Source organism: Neovison vison, chromosome 12, assembly GCF_020171115.1.
Source record: "Neovison vison isolate M4711 chromosome 12, ASM_NN_V1, whole genome shotgun sequence".
Lineage (NCBI taxonomy): Eukaryota > Metazoa > Chordata > Mammalia > Carnivora > Mustelidae > Neogale > Neogale vison.
This window is the reverse complement of record NC_058102.1, coordinates 4,468,294-4,483,476: the sequence shown is the minus strand read 5'-3', so window position 1 is coordinate 4,483,476 and position 15,183 is coordinate 4,468,294. Positions and strand designations below refer to the sequence as shown.

The following is a 15,183-nucleotide window of genomic DNA, read 5'->3' as shown; positions in this document are numbered from 1 at the left end:
GGAGCTCTCATCACGGAGCAGGGGTGGTGGGGGCCCATCCAGACTTGCAGGGAACTCCTGCCCTGTGTTGGGGCACTGGAGCCCCCCAGGCCTCCGCCTCTCTTGTCGGGAGCCAGGTGGGCTGTCCTGGAACCTCCGTGGGATTAGAGGACAAGGACCTCACGGAGTCTGGGTTCACCTCTGCAACTGCAGGTCCCTGGCGATCCCGCCCCTCCCCCAGCCTCAGCTTCCTCCTCCCCTGCCCCCACCCTCACTGGACAAGTGGGCCTGCAGCTGGACTGGGAGTGGGGCCTATGGGGGCAGGGCCCTGAGCCTGGACGGAGGCAGCCCAGAGGCCCAGCAGCTCTGTCTCTCAAAAGCCTCCTTCATTTATTCCATGACTCCTCACTGAGCACCTGTTTCCTGGGTGCCAGGCCCTCTGCTGGTTGCTGGGAACTGGTGAGTAAAACCAACCAGCTTCCCCACCTTCGTGAAGCAGGCAGAAGCAAAAAGGTGAGTCACAGAAAGTTGTCGGCCTGAAGAATCAAACAAGAGGGGAGGAGAGGGGGCGCCTGGGTGGCTCAGTAGGTTAAAGCCTCTGCCTTCGGCTCAGGTCATGATCTCAGGGTCCTGGGATCGAGTCCCGCATCGGGCTCTCTGCTCAGCAGGGAGCCTGCTTCCTTCTCTCTCTCTGCCTGTCTCTCCATCTACTTGTGATTTCTCTCTGTCAAATAAATAAATAAAATCTTAAAAAAAAAAAAAAAGGGGGGAGGAGAGGAAATGCTGTCCTCATGAGGGGGCTGGGGACAGCTGCACCTCAAGGGGACTATGGACCAGTTCCCAAGCAAGTGGAGAAGCCAGTCCAAGAGATGGTGGGGCACGCCTGGTGCAGACATGGCACATGCAAAGGCCCTGTGGCAGGAGCATGCCCAAGTGGGCTCCAGCTAGAGCAGGGAGGCCATGTGGCTGGAACAGAGCGAGGAGAATGGAGAGAGGCAGGAAAGGAAGCCAAAGGGCCAGAGAATGCGGTGACTGCGGCCTTGGAGGATTTGCTGCTGAGCAAGATGGGCAGGGATGGCAGGGTTCGGCAGAGGCATTGTCATGCTGGCAGTGCTGGGCTGAGAACGGAGGTGGAGCGCATGTTGCGCCCACGGTTGCGCTGGCGGGCTGAGACCACGGTGATGCTGGTGTGGGCGGTGACACATGGCCACCCCCCGCTTATATTCCGAGCACAGTGCTAACGGCCAGGGGTGGGAAAGGTGTGTGTATTAGGAAGATGGAATCTACCGGAAATGGGACAGGGGCAGGAGGGTGGGCCTGGCAGAGTCAGATGCTTCCTGATGCCCAACGGGCAGGGGTGTGAGGCAGAGGCCCCGCCTGGAGATAACCGCCGGGAGCGATCAGCCCAGAGACAGAGAACCAGGAGGCTAGGAATTCAGGACAGAAGTCAGAGCACAGACCTAGGAGAAGAGACAAACTGGAAAAACCAGGTGGGGGTCCTGAAAGTCTCCTTCAGCGGGAGGCCATGGTCAACACGTCCCCCACTAGATCTGGCCACAGGGAGGTCACGACTGACCTAGAATTGGGCAGCCCCAGGGGAATCATGGGGCGAGGGGCAGCCTGTTGGAAAGGACACGAAAGGGTGGGAAGAAAACAGGAGACTGAGAACAATGGGAACCGTGAGTCCCCAGGATTGGGGGAGGGGCTCCTCGTGGGCCCCAGGGGCTGAGACTGGGCCGGCTCTCAGGGAGGCAGTGGGGCGCTGGCAGAGGGTGCAGCCAGGGTCAGGCAGAGGCGCCTTGAACTCTAGGCCCCACCCAAACTACGGGATTCTGGACCAGCTTGGAAACAGGACAGGACTGTCAGAGACCACCGCTGGCTGGGCCGTGTGCAGCCCCGCCCACCTGTGTGCAGCCCCGCCCACCCCTGCAGCCCCACCCATCCCTTCATATTTGATTCCACCCTTGGCCACATCTGGTTGTCCAGAGGCGGGCTCCTCACCTGACTGGGCCAACTGGAGGCCTTTGAAGGGCCTGGGGTCAGGATGCAGGGGTCTGGCCCCCCAGTTGGGCTGGTATCTTGGAAGTCCAAGGACAAAGCCCCGGAGTGATTGTAGGGGCTCATGTGCCACAGAAAAAAGCGGGTGCTGTGGAGGGGCTGAGACGCGGGAGAGGGAGGGAGCAGTATCCACACTGCATAGCGCTCAGCTGGGTGGTTTTCTGTTGCTTGTGACCATCACCCAGTCCCAACAGGTGCACCTGCCACCGGGATCAGCACGTAGAGGGTGCCCATGAGCTCTCTCGTCCCTCCCTGCCTCCCATTGGGGCAGGACCCTGACTTTCCACCTCTCCAACGTGCCCCACCTCTGCCCCTCGTGCTCCTGGAGGTCTCTCTGCTGAAGACAAAGCAAACCACGCAGCTTTGAAATCATCAGTCGAGTTTAATACGTCGTACAGAAGGAAAACTACATCGGCATATTTAAGACAAACACTTTTTCTCTACCCTCACTATCCACTGGACGGTCCTCCTTGGTCCAAAAACACTAAGTCTCAAGACACGTCGGCAGCTACCCCTCCTGGGTCCAACCTTCCACATTCTCCCATTACATTTTTTTTTTTAAATTTAGTTCAATTCAATCCATCCAAGAAGAAAAACAAACCAACAAAAAGGATTCTGAAGACATTTACATCGCAAGCCACGTGGGAATGCGTAATTGGCATCTAGAGTAACCAATATAGAAGACGTGTGTCTCACAGTTCACTTTGTTCATCAATAAAAGAATATAAAAATCTTGTTCAACCCAGTGTTAAGTGTATTAAAATAGATCTGTATCGTACAGCACAGTTTCTCCCGGAGTCGAGAAAATGACGGGAGGGACCATGGCAGTCTGTGGGATCCCGGCCAGCCTCCCCGTTCTGCACCTGTCGGCATGCACGTGTGCGTGTGTGTCTGGGGCTGTGTGTGCACACGCACACGTGTGTTCAATGCAATTGGGCACCGTGTGATATGCTGGGGTGGGAGCCCGGTGGCTTCCGGATGCTTATCCTGTTGTGCTATGTCCCTCAGGACCGGAGAGGCTGGGGGGTGGGCCTCCCACCTCGGGAGGCGGGAGCCCTTCTATGACACGCGTGCCCCCAGCTCTCAGGATCACGAGGAGACAGCAAGAAGAGGGACTCTTGCGTCTCCGAAGGCCAAACCCTCCCGAGGCCACTGCCCCCCTCCCTCCCCGCCCTCACCTCCCCCTCTTCTGAGAGGACCCTCCGGATCTCTCCGGTTGGGCCATCCCCCAGGAGGGGTTTCCGCATTCGTACCTTGCAGCAGAGACCACTGGAAGCAGGAAAAGAAGTCAGCAAGCGTCCCCCTTCACATTAAATATCTTACAATAAAAACGCCATACAAAAATGTAAAGTTATTTTTTGGCATAAATGTCTGTACTGGCAAGAAAAGAGGAATGGAACACTTGATCGGCTCTTCGAAAGGAGAAAAGAAAAGGCTTCAGTCGTAAGTGGAGGGATTCAACCCCAGAAAGAAAACCCGCCACAGGCCTCCCCTGCAGCCTGCAGCTCCATCTTGCCCAGAAACTCCGAGAAAACCACATCGATGGCACAAGGAGTCCAGAAGCTCAGCAGAGGGCAGGAGGCGTACAGCGCGGGCGCTCCGGAGACCCGGGGTGCGGAGGCCCTGGCAGGTGGAGACCGCAGAGTCCCTCCCCGGAGGGACCCACCTCGTAGTCTCTTTCAAGTTGGACAGCCGTGACTCTGAACGCTAATAACACTGACAGAGCGGGGCCCGCGTTCCAGGAAGGCGCTGGGGCACCCCGGCCTCGAGCCCCGGGCCCCTGAGTGGGAGGGGCGCAGAGTCCTACCTAGATTCGCTACCCACTGCTCGTCCCAACTACTGCTACTACTTAGCTAGGGCTTCGGGTTCCTGGCTCCCCTCCCGACCTCTGCCCTTCTCTCTCCCGGGGGGCAGCCCGAAGCCGAGGAGACAGCGGTGCCTGGAAACCGAGGCCTGGGCAGCCCCCAAAGAGCCGGGGGCTGACTGCGTCCCTGGCCGTCCCGTGCCCACCTGGCTTCCTTGGCGTCCCGTCTGAACAGGGACAGGAGGACTCCATCCCCACCGGGCCCAGCTCTAGGACTTCCACCTGGTTCCTTCTCCCTTCTTTTCTCTCTCTCTCTCTGTTGGGTTTTATTTTCATCTGAAATTCATAGTGTTTATGAATTAAGGCGGACAGAAACCTCAGGTCTGCTGAGAGGGGTCCCAGGAACCTTCCGTGGGCGTGAAGCCGGTCCCGCGGGGTCAGTTGTGCCCCTGGGGGTGCTGGAGGGCAGAGTGCATGGCTGCGGCTGGGGGCTTGGTCCAGGCCCCGGCCAGCAGCGGGGCGGGGCTGGTGGTTGCCATGGTGACCTGCAGCCTCTGCCCGCCCTGTATCCGTCTCAGGAGGGCCCGCAGGCGGTCCAAGGACAACTGGGTGCCCCTCTGCTGGGCCAGCAGGCTCGTCTTAAGCTCTAGGCATTTCTGTCAGGGAGAGAGAAGGATTGGGGGGCGGCGTCTCAGAATCCCACCGTGCAGGCCGCCTGGGGCTGCCCCGCTTGCAGCCCCTCTCCCTCCGCTCCTCCCCTCTTGCGGCCAGAGCCGGAAAGAAACCAGCCCGAGGGCCTTCCACAAACCAGGCAGCCGTGAGGACTGGAATTGCAGCCAGACACCCAGGAGAAGTTTGTTTCAGAGCTCAGGGCTAGAAAGGGTGCGCCTGTGTGGGAGCGTGGGACGTTCTTCCTCCTGACTGTGATGCTACCTTGCTGACCAGGTCATTTTTCCTCCTGCTGAGGAAGCTGGGAGCCACTTCTGGCTCAACCACAGCAGCGGCGGGAGAGCTGCAGATGGCCAGCTCGCTCTCTGCTCTGCCGGGCTCTCGTCTTTCAGTTGGCTTTATACTTATCATGGCAGCGCAGGCAGCAGCCGGGACGGGGCCCAAGCTGGAGTGTAAGCTACTTGCTCCTCAGGGAAATCACTTCTACTCCCTGAGACTGCACCCAAACTCTGCGACAGGAATAATCACAGAGCCTCCCCTTGGGTTATTCAGACTGAGACTAGGAGCTGGCATTGCCCTTGGCATCATCATTACAACCACCATCACTACATCATCACCATCACTACCATCATCACCACCATCACCACCACCATCACCACCACCACCATCATCAACCATTATCACCATCACCATCGTCACTACTACCAGCACCCCTCAACACTGTCATCATGACCATCACCATCACTAACATCACCACTACCATCATCACTATCACTATCATCACCATCACCACCACTTCAATCACTACAATCATGACCATCACAACAATCATCACCATCATCACCGCCATTATCACCATCATCAACCATTATTATCATCACCATCATCACCACCCCAGCATCACTATCACCACCTCAACACTATCATGACCATCACCATCACTACAGTCACTACTGCCATCATCACCATCACTATCGTTACCACCACCACCAACCACCACCATTATCACAACCATCATGACCATCACCACTATCATCACTGACATCACTATTACCACCACCGTCACCATCATCACCATCACCACAATCATCATCATCAACCATTATCACCATCACGACCTCAACACTGTCATGACCATCACCACTGCCATCATCACGGTCACCACCATCATCATCACCATCATCACCACCATCACCAACATCACCACCGTTATAATCACTACAATCATGACCATCACAACCATCACCACCATCCCCATCACACCATCATCACAACCATCACGACCATCACTACCATCATCACCGACACCACCATCACCACCATCATCACTATCATCACATCACCACCACTACCACTATCATCACAACCATAACCATCACCGCCATCATCACCAACCATTATTACCATCACCATCACCACCATCACCATTATAACTATCACTACCATCACAACCATCACCATTATCACTGCCATTATCACCATCATCAACCATTATTATCATCACCATCACCACCATCATCACTATCACCACCTCGACACGAACATCATGACCATCACCGTCACTACCATCACCACTGCCATCATCACCATCACTAGCATTACCGTCACCACCAACCACCACCACTACTATCACAACCATCACTGACATCACTATTACCACCACCGTCACCATCATCGCCATGACAACTATCATCACTATCATAGTGACCATCATGACTATCACCATCATCACGGCCCTCACCACCGTCTTGTGGACCACCACACTACAGAAAGGAAATCATTATGTTCACTTTACGCAAGAAGAAACAGGTTCAGAGACAGGGCTTTGCCACCGACGAAGAGCTCGGTGGGAGCAGAGCTGGAGGGCCTCAGCTGTTTGATGCTCTCTGCTGAGCAGGTCACAGAGCCACACTGTCTACCTCCTGGATTGCTGAGTGATGCTGCGGACGCTGTCTTCTGGGGCCTCAAGAACAGAGCAGCGAAGCTCTGGACTTAAATCTTGGGGCTCTAAGGTCCCCCAGCCTCCTGCCCCCACGCCCAGCGAACCTTCACGGCCGAGGCCAGGCGCCGGTCCCGCTCCTCCAGCTGCTGGTGCTCGCTCTGTAGCTCGCTGCCTCTCTGCAGCAGCTTCTGCTTCTCTTCTTCCTTGACTGGCGAAGAGAAGGCCAGGTGAGGACACAAGCCAGGTGAGCCAGAAGGCTGGGCCACGGGTGAGCCGGAAAAGCAGTAAGAACCCAAGGTCTACACCTCCAGGCCGTTCTGCCATATCCTCCTGCGGAAGCCAGGGGCCCTGGCTGCACGCCCAGGGGCTGGGAGCGCCATTCCCCCCACGGGAACTACCCAGCACCCAGGACCAGTCCTGGGGGCCCTCTTTGCCGGGGTCCGGCTCGGAACAGCTTCGGATGGGCCCAGAGTGAGTCCAGAGATGGGGCTGGGGTTGGAGAGAAGGAAGGCGGTGCCCTTCTCCACTCCCCGAGGCCGTCTTACCCGTCTTGTGGGTGACGTAGGAGTGCACAATGGCCAGCATCCCGGTCCAGGGCACACTGTCGTCTTTCTTTAAGGCCTAGAGGGCAGACGGGGAGATGAGCAAGTGGACGGGCCAGAACCTGCCGCGGCCTGGCCGTGCCCCCCAGGGGAGCAGCGGTGCGGAACAAGCTCTCTGCGCAGCAGGTTCCTCAACCATGATGGGATGGGGCCGCCCCTGCCTCATGGTCGGCTCACAGGGCTCCTCAAGGGCAGGAACCTGCTTCTTGCCAGGGCCCCCCACGGTGCTGTCATGGAGGCCCCAATTCTTCCTGACCGAATGCATCCACGAATGGCCACCTGCCTTCTTCCCATGTCCTGGGGACCCGAGAGCAGCCCCAGGCAAATGGGGACACCTCGAGGGCCCAGTGAGGCCCCACCACCATGCCCAGGTGGGGAAGATAATCTTGTGTCCCTCGAAGAGCTGCGAGCCCCCAGGCAGCCACGACGCAGGGGCTGGTGGTCCCCACAGGAGACAGTGACAGAGGGCCCACTGTACCCACCCTCTCTTTAAGTCCCCGGGGATGATGGGAACCCACAAGAATCAGTGTTTTCAGAAATAAAGGTGATTCCCCTATGATTTTACAAGTAACACATACACATTATGTAGAAAAACATCCTTCACACAAAAGCATAGGAAAGTTCCCAAGTGCCTGTAACACTTGGAAGGCTGCCCTCCCCCGTGTCTCATTCTACCTGCAGCTTTCTCGGGGAGCTGACGGAGCTAAGAAACCACTATAAAGCCTGGCGCCTTCTTTCTTTAAAACTTAGGTGCAGGGCGCCTGGGTGGCTCAGTGGGTTAAAGCCTCTGCCTTCGGCTCAGGTCATGATCCCAGGGTCCTGGGATCGAGCCCCGCATCGGGCTCTCTGCTCAGCAGGGAGCCTGCTTCCTCCTCCCTCTGCCTGCCTCTCTGCCTACTTGTGATCTCTGTCAAATAAATAAGTAAAATCTTTAAAAAAATAAAAAATAAAAAATAAAACTTAGGTCCACATAGAGAACACGCCCTCAAAGGGTCACAAACTCTTTGTAACGACCATCTCCAGTGACCATGTAACAAGGCCCTGACCGCACCTGCCGGGATGAAGTTCACTGTCTCTTACTGCCACGAGGCAGCTGTATCTCTTCCTTTATAGACAAGGGGCAAGGGGTTTCTTCGTGCACAGAATTTTATCTGTATTTGGATTCCTTCCTGGGACTACATTCCCCAAAGCTAGATTCTGCGTTCAAAAGATATATATACATTTTTAAGGCTCTTGATAAAAGAGTGTCTACCTCCCCGCATCAGCACCAGAAGGGAGTGTTTCTGTTTTTTCGAACCTGCTAGGTTTTCCTATGTATGGTGGCAGGGAGATGGAACGCGTTGCTTAGCTAGCTTTGTTTTGCGGCTTGCGACGCTAGTTCAGGTTCTCCCCAGGGGGAATCTGGAGCTCAGAGCTGGAGTCATTGGGTCAGATCGCTGCAGAGGGGACACTTCTGCTCAGTCGTCCCCAGTGGACCTCTGCTGGCAATGTCTGAGATGGTCACTATGGGGGGTGTCCTGGCATCTAGCAGACAGAGCCTGGGGGCACTGAGACCCTACAGTGCATGGGGCAGCCCCACAGATTCCCCAGCCTCCGATGCTGTGCTGGGGAGGGTCCTTCGGTGCAGGGAGAGTCGGTGGGGGGGCGGGAGGGCCCGCGACCCAGCAGCACAGTCTCCCGTACCTTCTGCTGGCACTTGGGGCACCGCCACACGCCCTTGGGCGCGGTCTTGAGGGGCGGGTCCAGGCAGCTGAGGTGGTAGGCCCCTGGGCAGGTGCCACAAGGCTGCAGGTCGGCCCCTCGCTTGCAGGCAGCACAGAGCTCGTCATGGGCAATCTCACTCTGGAAGAGAAGGGAGGGCAGGAGGCGGGTCGGTGGGGCTGGGAGAGAGCTGGGGGGGCCCCGGGCAGCTGCCGCCCTGACCTGCTCGGGACCCAGTGTTTCTCAGCAGCTCAGGGAGAAAGACGAGCCCAGGAACTGGGAGGACAAGTGGCTGCCCGGCACGTGGACTCCAGGGCACCACCTGGGCCACAGCCACTGAGTCAGAGTCAGACAGGGTGTGGCACCCCGGCACCCTGATTCAGCCCAGCTGGAACCCAGACGCCAGGCATGGGTCGCAGGGCAGGGGGTCCCGCTGGGGCTTAGGACACAGTCCGCCTGGGCCCCTAATGTCCCACTGTCCCATATCCTGGGGGGGGGGCAGGCCAGCGCTCACAAAGCCTCCCTCCTGCCCACTGCCTTGGGGGGGGGTCTGCGGTCACAGCTCTCCAGTCCTCGATAGCATCTTGGTCTAACCTGGCATCTCCCAACATCCCATGTGGGTTCCTGCACTCCTCTGTGCCCACCTCTGTAACAGGGGCTAGTGCCACCTGCCCCACAGGATGCTGGGAAGACCCGACAGGACACACAGAACACACTCCACGTAGGAGCCTGATAAGGGGCAGCTTCCTCTTTCCCTGGGCTAAAGGAACTTCAGACGTCCCTTCTAGAGTCGTCCGCCTGGGTTGTTTGACCTCTGCTTACACACCTACAGGGACGGGGAGCTCACTACCTTCCCAGCCAGCTCACTGCAATGTGGACACAGAGAGGAGCCTCTCGTCACCCCGTGCCTCCCGTGACCTGCAGAGTCTGAACAATTTCCCACCACCCACTAGAAAACCTTCTCCATGCACGGGAGGTCTGTTCTCTGCCCGTGTGGCCACAGTGCCTTCTGACTTCACGGTTGCAAAGGACCAGAGGGCTCTCATGGGGGTGACCCACACCACGAGGACCCCGGACCCCAGGCTGTCCTTGATGGAAGGGGCAGCAGACAGAGATGAAGCCTCAGAGGTCCCTTGCCAGCACTCACGTCAGTGCAGGAGCCCCGGGCCAGTGAGCCATGTGCCCAAGATCGCTCAGTGAGCCGGAGGTGGATGCCAGACCAGTGGCGGGGTCCCCTTCCCCGAAGCCATGACCCCTCCAGGCCTGGGTCTGCGGAGGCGGGGCTCAGGCTCGAGGCCCATCCTGTGCCCCCGCTGTTGGGCACAGGGGTCTGTGGATGAGAACGACAGGCCCCAGCACCAGTCTGACACGACACGGTTCTGGGGTGAAAAGGCCAGGATCACTGGAGTTTAAGCCTGTCGCCTGCTGCTGCTCAGTGGCCTGACTGTCATAGGCATGTGGGGGCTACCAGCTCTTTTAGGATTTGATCCGAAACTTATTTAGAAAATGAGGTCACAGGGAGCCTGGGCGGCTCAGTGGGTTGAGCATCTGACTTCGGCTCAGGTCATGATCTCAGGGTTTTGGGATCGAGCCTTGCGTCGGGCTCTCTGCTCAGTGCTGAGTCTGCTTCTCCCTCTCTCTCTACTGCTGCCCCTCTTTGTGCTCTCGCTCTCAGATAAATAAAATCTCAAAAAAAAAAAAAAATGAGGTCACAACCAGCTTGTGTCCTGGGAAAGCAGGGACACCAGTGTGCATGGAGCGTCGGGGTCTCACAGGATCACTGAAACGGAGTCCTGAGGGGTGACACCCTGAGGATTATGGGGTCTAGACCCTCGTGAGGTGGGCAGTGCAGACCCAAGAGAGCAGCTGCCCCTGAGGTCACACAGCAGGGCCGAGCAGAGCCAGGTAGAGCCTGGTTGGCCCTGGCGTCAGCGGTCACCTCCTGGGCCTTCTTGGCCCCCGGGGTCCCTGCGTCCTCAGCAGCGGGTGGAGAGAGGTCGTGTTCGAGGCGCCTGTGGGCTGACCCGAGTGGTCTTGCAAAGCTCTCGGTAGGGAGGACGGAACCCGAAGGCCCTCCCCTCGGCTCACCCCTGCCAGGAGCACCCCGCCTGCACCCGCCGCACCCCGACCTGCTAGCGAGGGGACACCTACCTTCCAGCAGGGGTCCTCATTGGCTAGCACAGGGAAGAAGGGCGGAGAACACGTTAGTGGGCACCGGAGGGGCACCAGTCCGGACCGAGGCCACCAGGCCCGGGGAGGCAGGGCTTCCCACCCGGGGCAAGGCGGGAGCATCCCAGGCTCCGGTCCTCACCTGGGGTGGGACAGGAGCATCACGGGCCCTGGGACGCCCAGTTCTCACCTGGGGCACGGCGGAAGTCAGGCTCCCTGTCCTGGTTGTGGCCAGGACCCACCCTGGGTCCTGCCCCACAGGCCGCCCCGCAGGCAAGCCGTCCTTCCACGGACCCCTCACAGGGACTCATTTTCAACCGTGTGTGTGGTTTTTTTGGTCCATAGCCCACTCTCCTTCTAGTAAGTGAGGCCAAACCACACATTTAATGATCACAAAACATGGTTTTTCTCAGTTGCTGGCTCAGAGCTGTCCGCAGAGGACACTGTCCAGAGGGAGCAGAGCTTCTGTGTGTAAGGACTATTCGACCGTTTACCACAGGCTGTCACGTCCAGCCCTCACGTCATCATCCCGGCTCTGGCACAGGCTCCGCCGGCCCTCCTCCTCCCCACAGAAGATGTCGGGGCAAAGGAGGCCACGGTGAGGAGGGCCCAGGAGCTAGAAAGCACCATCCACCAGAAAGCAGCTCTGTCCCCACACAGGCCTGGAGTGAGCGGTCACCCACGCTGCCTTGGCCCCGGGCTCCGGGGCAGCCCTGGGGAGCCGCGGTCCTCGGGCACCTACCTCTTGCTGTGAGGAACAGGGGGGTGTTGAGATAGTTGGACGCCAGCCGTTTCCTCTGTAGCGGACGGAAAACAAAACAAAGGCATCTCACCTGGAGCCCTCCTCGGGGACACGGCTCCTGCCCAGGACGCACCCGGGACAGGCTCCCACCCACGGCTCCGGAGGCCACGACAAGGATGGACACGGGGGCAGCAGGGTGGGGGAGCGGCGGGGGAGCCGACTCTGCCCCGTGGGAGGCACGGAATCTCCCCTGTCCCCTGGGGGTACCTCCACCTCGCTCAGGAAGGACACCCTAGAGATCCCAAATCGGGTTTCTGGCACATTCCAAAAGGGGGCTTCCGCCACAGGCCAAGCCTGTTCAGACCCTGGTTCGGGGTGGCTTTGCTGTGGACGGGAGATGGTAAGTGGCGTCACTCCCTCCTCCCGGCATGTGGTCGGGCCGGGCTGTGCTCACAGCCAAGGGCGAGGCCCGTGGAGGGCCGCCCCGGAGCTACGGTGGGTCCTGGGCTCAAGGGTCACGGCGTCGAGCTGACTCCGGACTTGCTAATCAGGTGGTCTCGCACCGGCCACCACAGACTTGGGACACTCCGTGTGGCTGGGCCGGCAGAGCGGTGGATGGCTGCATCGGGGAGCACAGCAAAGGGGACAGGGCCCTCGCCAGGCAGGCGGCACTCGGCTTCCTCGAGTGCTGGTCAAGAAACAGCTCCGTGACAATCTTTCAGAAGGGGCCCAGTGCTTGGGACACCATCTCAGGGACAGAGCACGCTCAGGAAGAGTGGGGAAGCGAGGGGCATGAAGACGGACACTCGGGCACGTTCTCCGTGCAGGAGCCGGGGGGATAGAAGCAGAGGGCAGGGGCGGGTGGGCTCCCCCGACTTGGGCAACCATCGCTCTGGCCAAGACCCCTGCGCCCTCCCCACCGAGTTCCAAGTCATTGACAGGGACTCAGGACAGCAGCCTGGACTGACCAACACCCTGGGGAGGGGAGAACGGCAGGACCTCAACCCTCCCACAGGCCCTCCTGGGACCTGTCCCCCTGGCAGGGACAGCCCGAGTCTGGAACGTGCCAGACACCGGACTCTGGGGACCTCGCTCGGCTTCAGAGAGCTGCCGAGGCTGCCGGACCACGGGCCCCAAGGAAACGGCTCCCCTGTTAGGGGATGATTCTGGGGCTGCTCCCCGGGGCCTTGACAGGGCTCCACACCTGATCATCGGGGTGAAGAACCAGGAAACCTTGTAACCTGCACCCAAGCCGCACTCCCCGGTGCAGCCCGAGTGAGGACCTGCCATTCTGATGTGCGTCTGTTTCTCATTCATGGTCATGCCCCGAATGCCAGTCCCCGGAGGGACATGTGAGGGAGGGCAGGGCCTCACCTCTGTCTCCAGGAGGCCACTGTAGGCGGGATTCGCTGTGCTTCTTCTCTTCCGCTCTTGGCGTTTGCTCTGGATTTCTGGGAAGGCACAGACACAGCGGTTACTGGATCCTTCCTGTCCTGGAAACCCCAAACTCTACCTCTGCAAACCCCAGGTGTCCCGGTCCCCTCCCCTGCTCTGCAGCCCGTCTGCCCGGCGTCCCCACCCCAGAGTGGCCTCCGAATCACTCACTCTGGGGCAGACGGGTGGGCAGGTGTGCTCTCGGCACGCGAACCCTCATGTGCCATCATCCAGCCCGGGGACGTCTCCAGGGGGATGTCTGCCGGCCAGGCTAGTGCCTGCCCAGCTGCGCAGGGAGGCTCAGGGCAGCCCCAGGAACCAGGTCCACCTGCCGCTCAGGTGGGCTCTGCCCACGTGAAGCCTCCCACACGAATCCTTCCGAGAGGGCCCCTGGTGTGGTGTTTCCCGCAGTGACCGTGGCCACCCCACACGCATGGTCCCCCGCTTTCCTGCCTTCTGCTTTGCCTACCACGTGGAACCTGGGATCTGTTTCTCTGAAAACAGCTGTTTTGACGTGTTTTTCTAATTTGTCTTTTGGACTCAGTTTTTCCTTGTAAATCTTTGCAGTATCTTTCATGTGTTTCCTGTAAGGCACCCCAGACCAGGCTCCAAATAAATAAATCCTTGGGGACTCATGGGCGGGGGGAGAATTTTTACAAGGAGAGCTACTTATAAAAAGCATAACCAGTCAGGAGGTATCAGGAAAGCTTGTTCATCCCAACCTCACGATGACACTGCAATGTTTCAAGGTGCAGCCTCCCTCGTGTTGCGGGAAGAGGAAACGGAGGTTCAGAGTGGAGGGAACTTGCCCACGGTCCCCGGGCTCGAAGCAGCATGAGCAGGACTCAAACGCAGACCTTCGGACGTGACCGGGAGGGCCCAAGCCCGAGTGGCTAGCAAGCGGCAGGGCCAGGCAGTCGGGCTCCAGCGACCACCTCCCCGGGCTGCGTGCAACGGGGGAGCACGGGACAAGCACGGGACGCACACGGTCCCTTTGCCAAAACCAGAAGGCGGGCTCTGTGCAGACAGCCATGGAACCGGGGGGAGCAGGAAGGCTTTCTTGGTCTTTGCGCTGACGACCCTGGCACTTGGGACAGACCCCCCAGGAGGCGGGTCACTGGTGGGCGCTGCCTTCCCACCGGCCAGCACCCCAGCCTGCCGCCGCGCAGAGCCTTACCTTCCAAGTGCTCCGTTGTGACCAGGCCCAGAGCTACCATGAAGGCGATTTTCTGAGGGAAGGAAACAGAGAAACGTTAACACGGCCTCCGGCGTCTGTTGATTCAGTGAACGTTGGCGGAGCGCCTCCTTACGGGGCTGGCTTCTCGGCTTCGGGTTTCCTTCGTTTTCACCTACTGTCCGTCCCACGACCCCACCCGCGACCCCACGCTACATTAAGTTGCTGTGTCCCCTTAGCTCCTCGGGGCTGTGCCAGATTCACAGGTTGCCCTGGTCATTAGTGACCTTGACCGCTTAGAGCTTGGGCTGGGCAGGAAGGACGCCCCTCAGCTGGGACCGGTCTGATGGTTTCTCATGATGAGACTGGGTTATGGGCTTGGGGGCGGGAGACCACAGAGGTGAACCCCTTCGCAGCCCACTGTATCCGGGAACACGTCAGCCGTGTGACTCCTCTGTCGCACGCTGCCCTCAATCGTGGGGCTGGGGCGTCGCCCTCTCCATGACACATCCCCTCTCTGTCCCCCGTCCACACTGTCCTCGTCGGGAGGACCTGGCTGTGCACCACTCACACTTCAGGAGGTGGGAACAGTGCTTTTTTGGCCACGTAGATGGAAAATCTTGAGTGTAGTGGAATTTACCAGTCTTCTCTTTTTCACAGTCTGGCTTTTTTGAATCTTACGTACAGACTTGGGTTACAAAGCAAGCTGCCTGTGTTTTAGTGTAGAACCTATAACTTCACCATTTACATTTATTTCATTATTACTATTTGTAAGTAGGCTCCACGCCCAACGTGGGGCTCAGACTCACGACCCTGAGACCGAGAGTCCCATGGCCACTAACCGAGTCTGCTGGAGGCCCTCATGGTTCACATTCAAATTTTTGATCCGTTTGGAGTTGGCCCTGGGTC

The 15,183-nt window shown here is 58.8% G+C and overlaps 1 protein-coding gene across 1 annotated transcript in view; it reads right to left on the bottom strand.

Annotated features, from left to right (window-relative positions):
* Positions 1 to 3,260: 3,260 nt before the first annotated feature.
* PHF21B (PHD finger protein 21B) overlaps positions 3,261 to 15,183 on the bottom strand; it is an 81,930-nt gene continuing 70,007 nt past the window's right edge. The window contains exons 6-13 of the mRNA XM_044228142.1: positions 14,278 to 14,329; positions 13,041 to 13,117; positions 11,667 to 11,721; positions 10,907 to 10,929; positions 8,738 to 8,896; positions 6,998 to 7,073; positions 6,557 to 6,660; positions 3,261 to 4,497 (exon numbers count right to left, since the gene is read on the bottom strand). Of these exons, the coding sequence (XP_044084077.1) occupies positions 4,279 to 4,497; positions 6,557 to 6,660; positions 6,998 to 7,073; positions 8,738 to 8,896; positions 10,907 to 10,929; positions 11,667 to 11,721; positions 13,041 to 13,117; positions 14,278 to 14,329 (765 nt within the window). The 3' untranslated portion in view covers positions 3,261 to 4,278. The remainder of the gene's footprint in view (positions 4,498 to 6,556; positions 6,661 to 6,997; positions 7,074 to 8,737; positions 8,897 to 10,906; positions 10,930 to 11,666; positions 11,722 to 13,040; positions 13,118 to 14,277; positions 14,330 to 15,183) is intronic.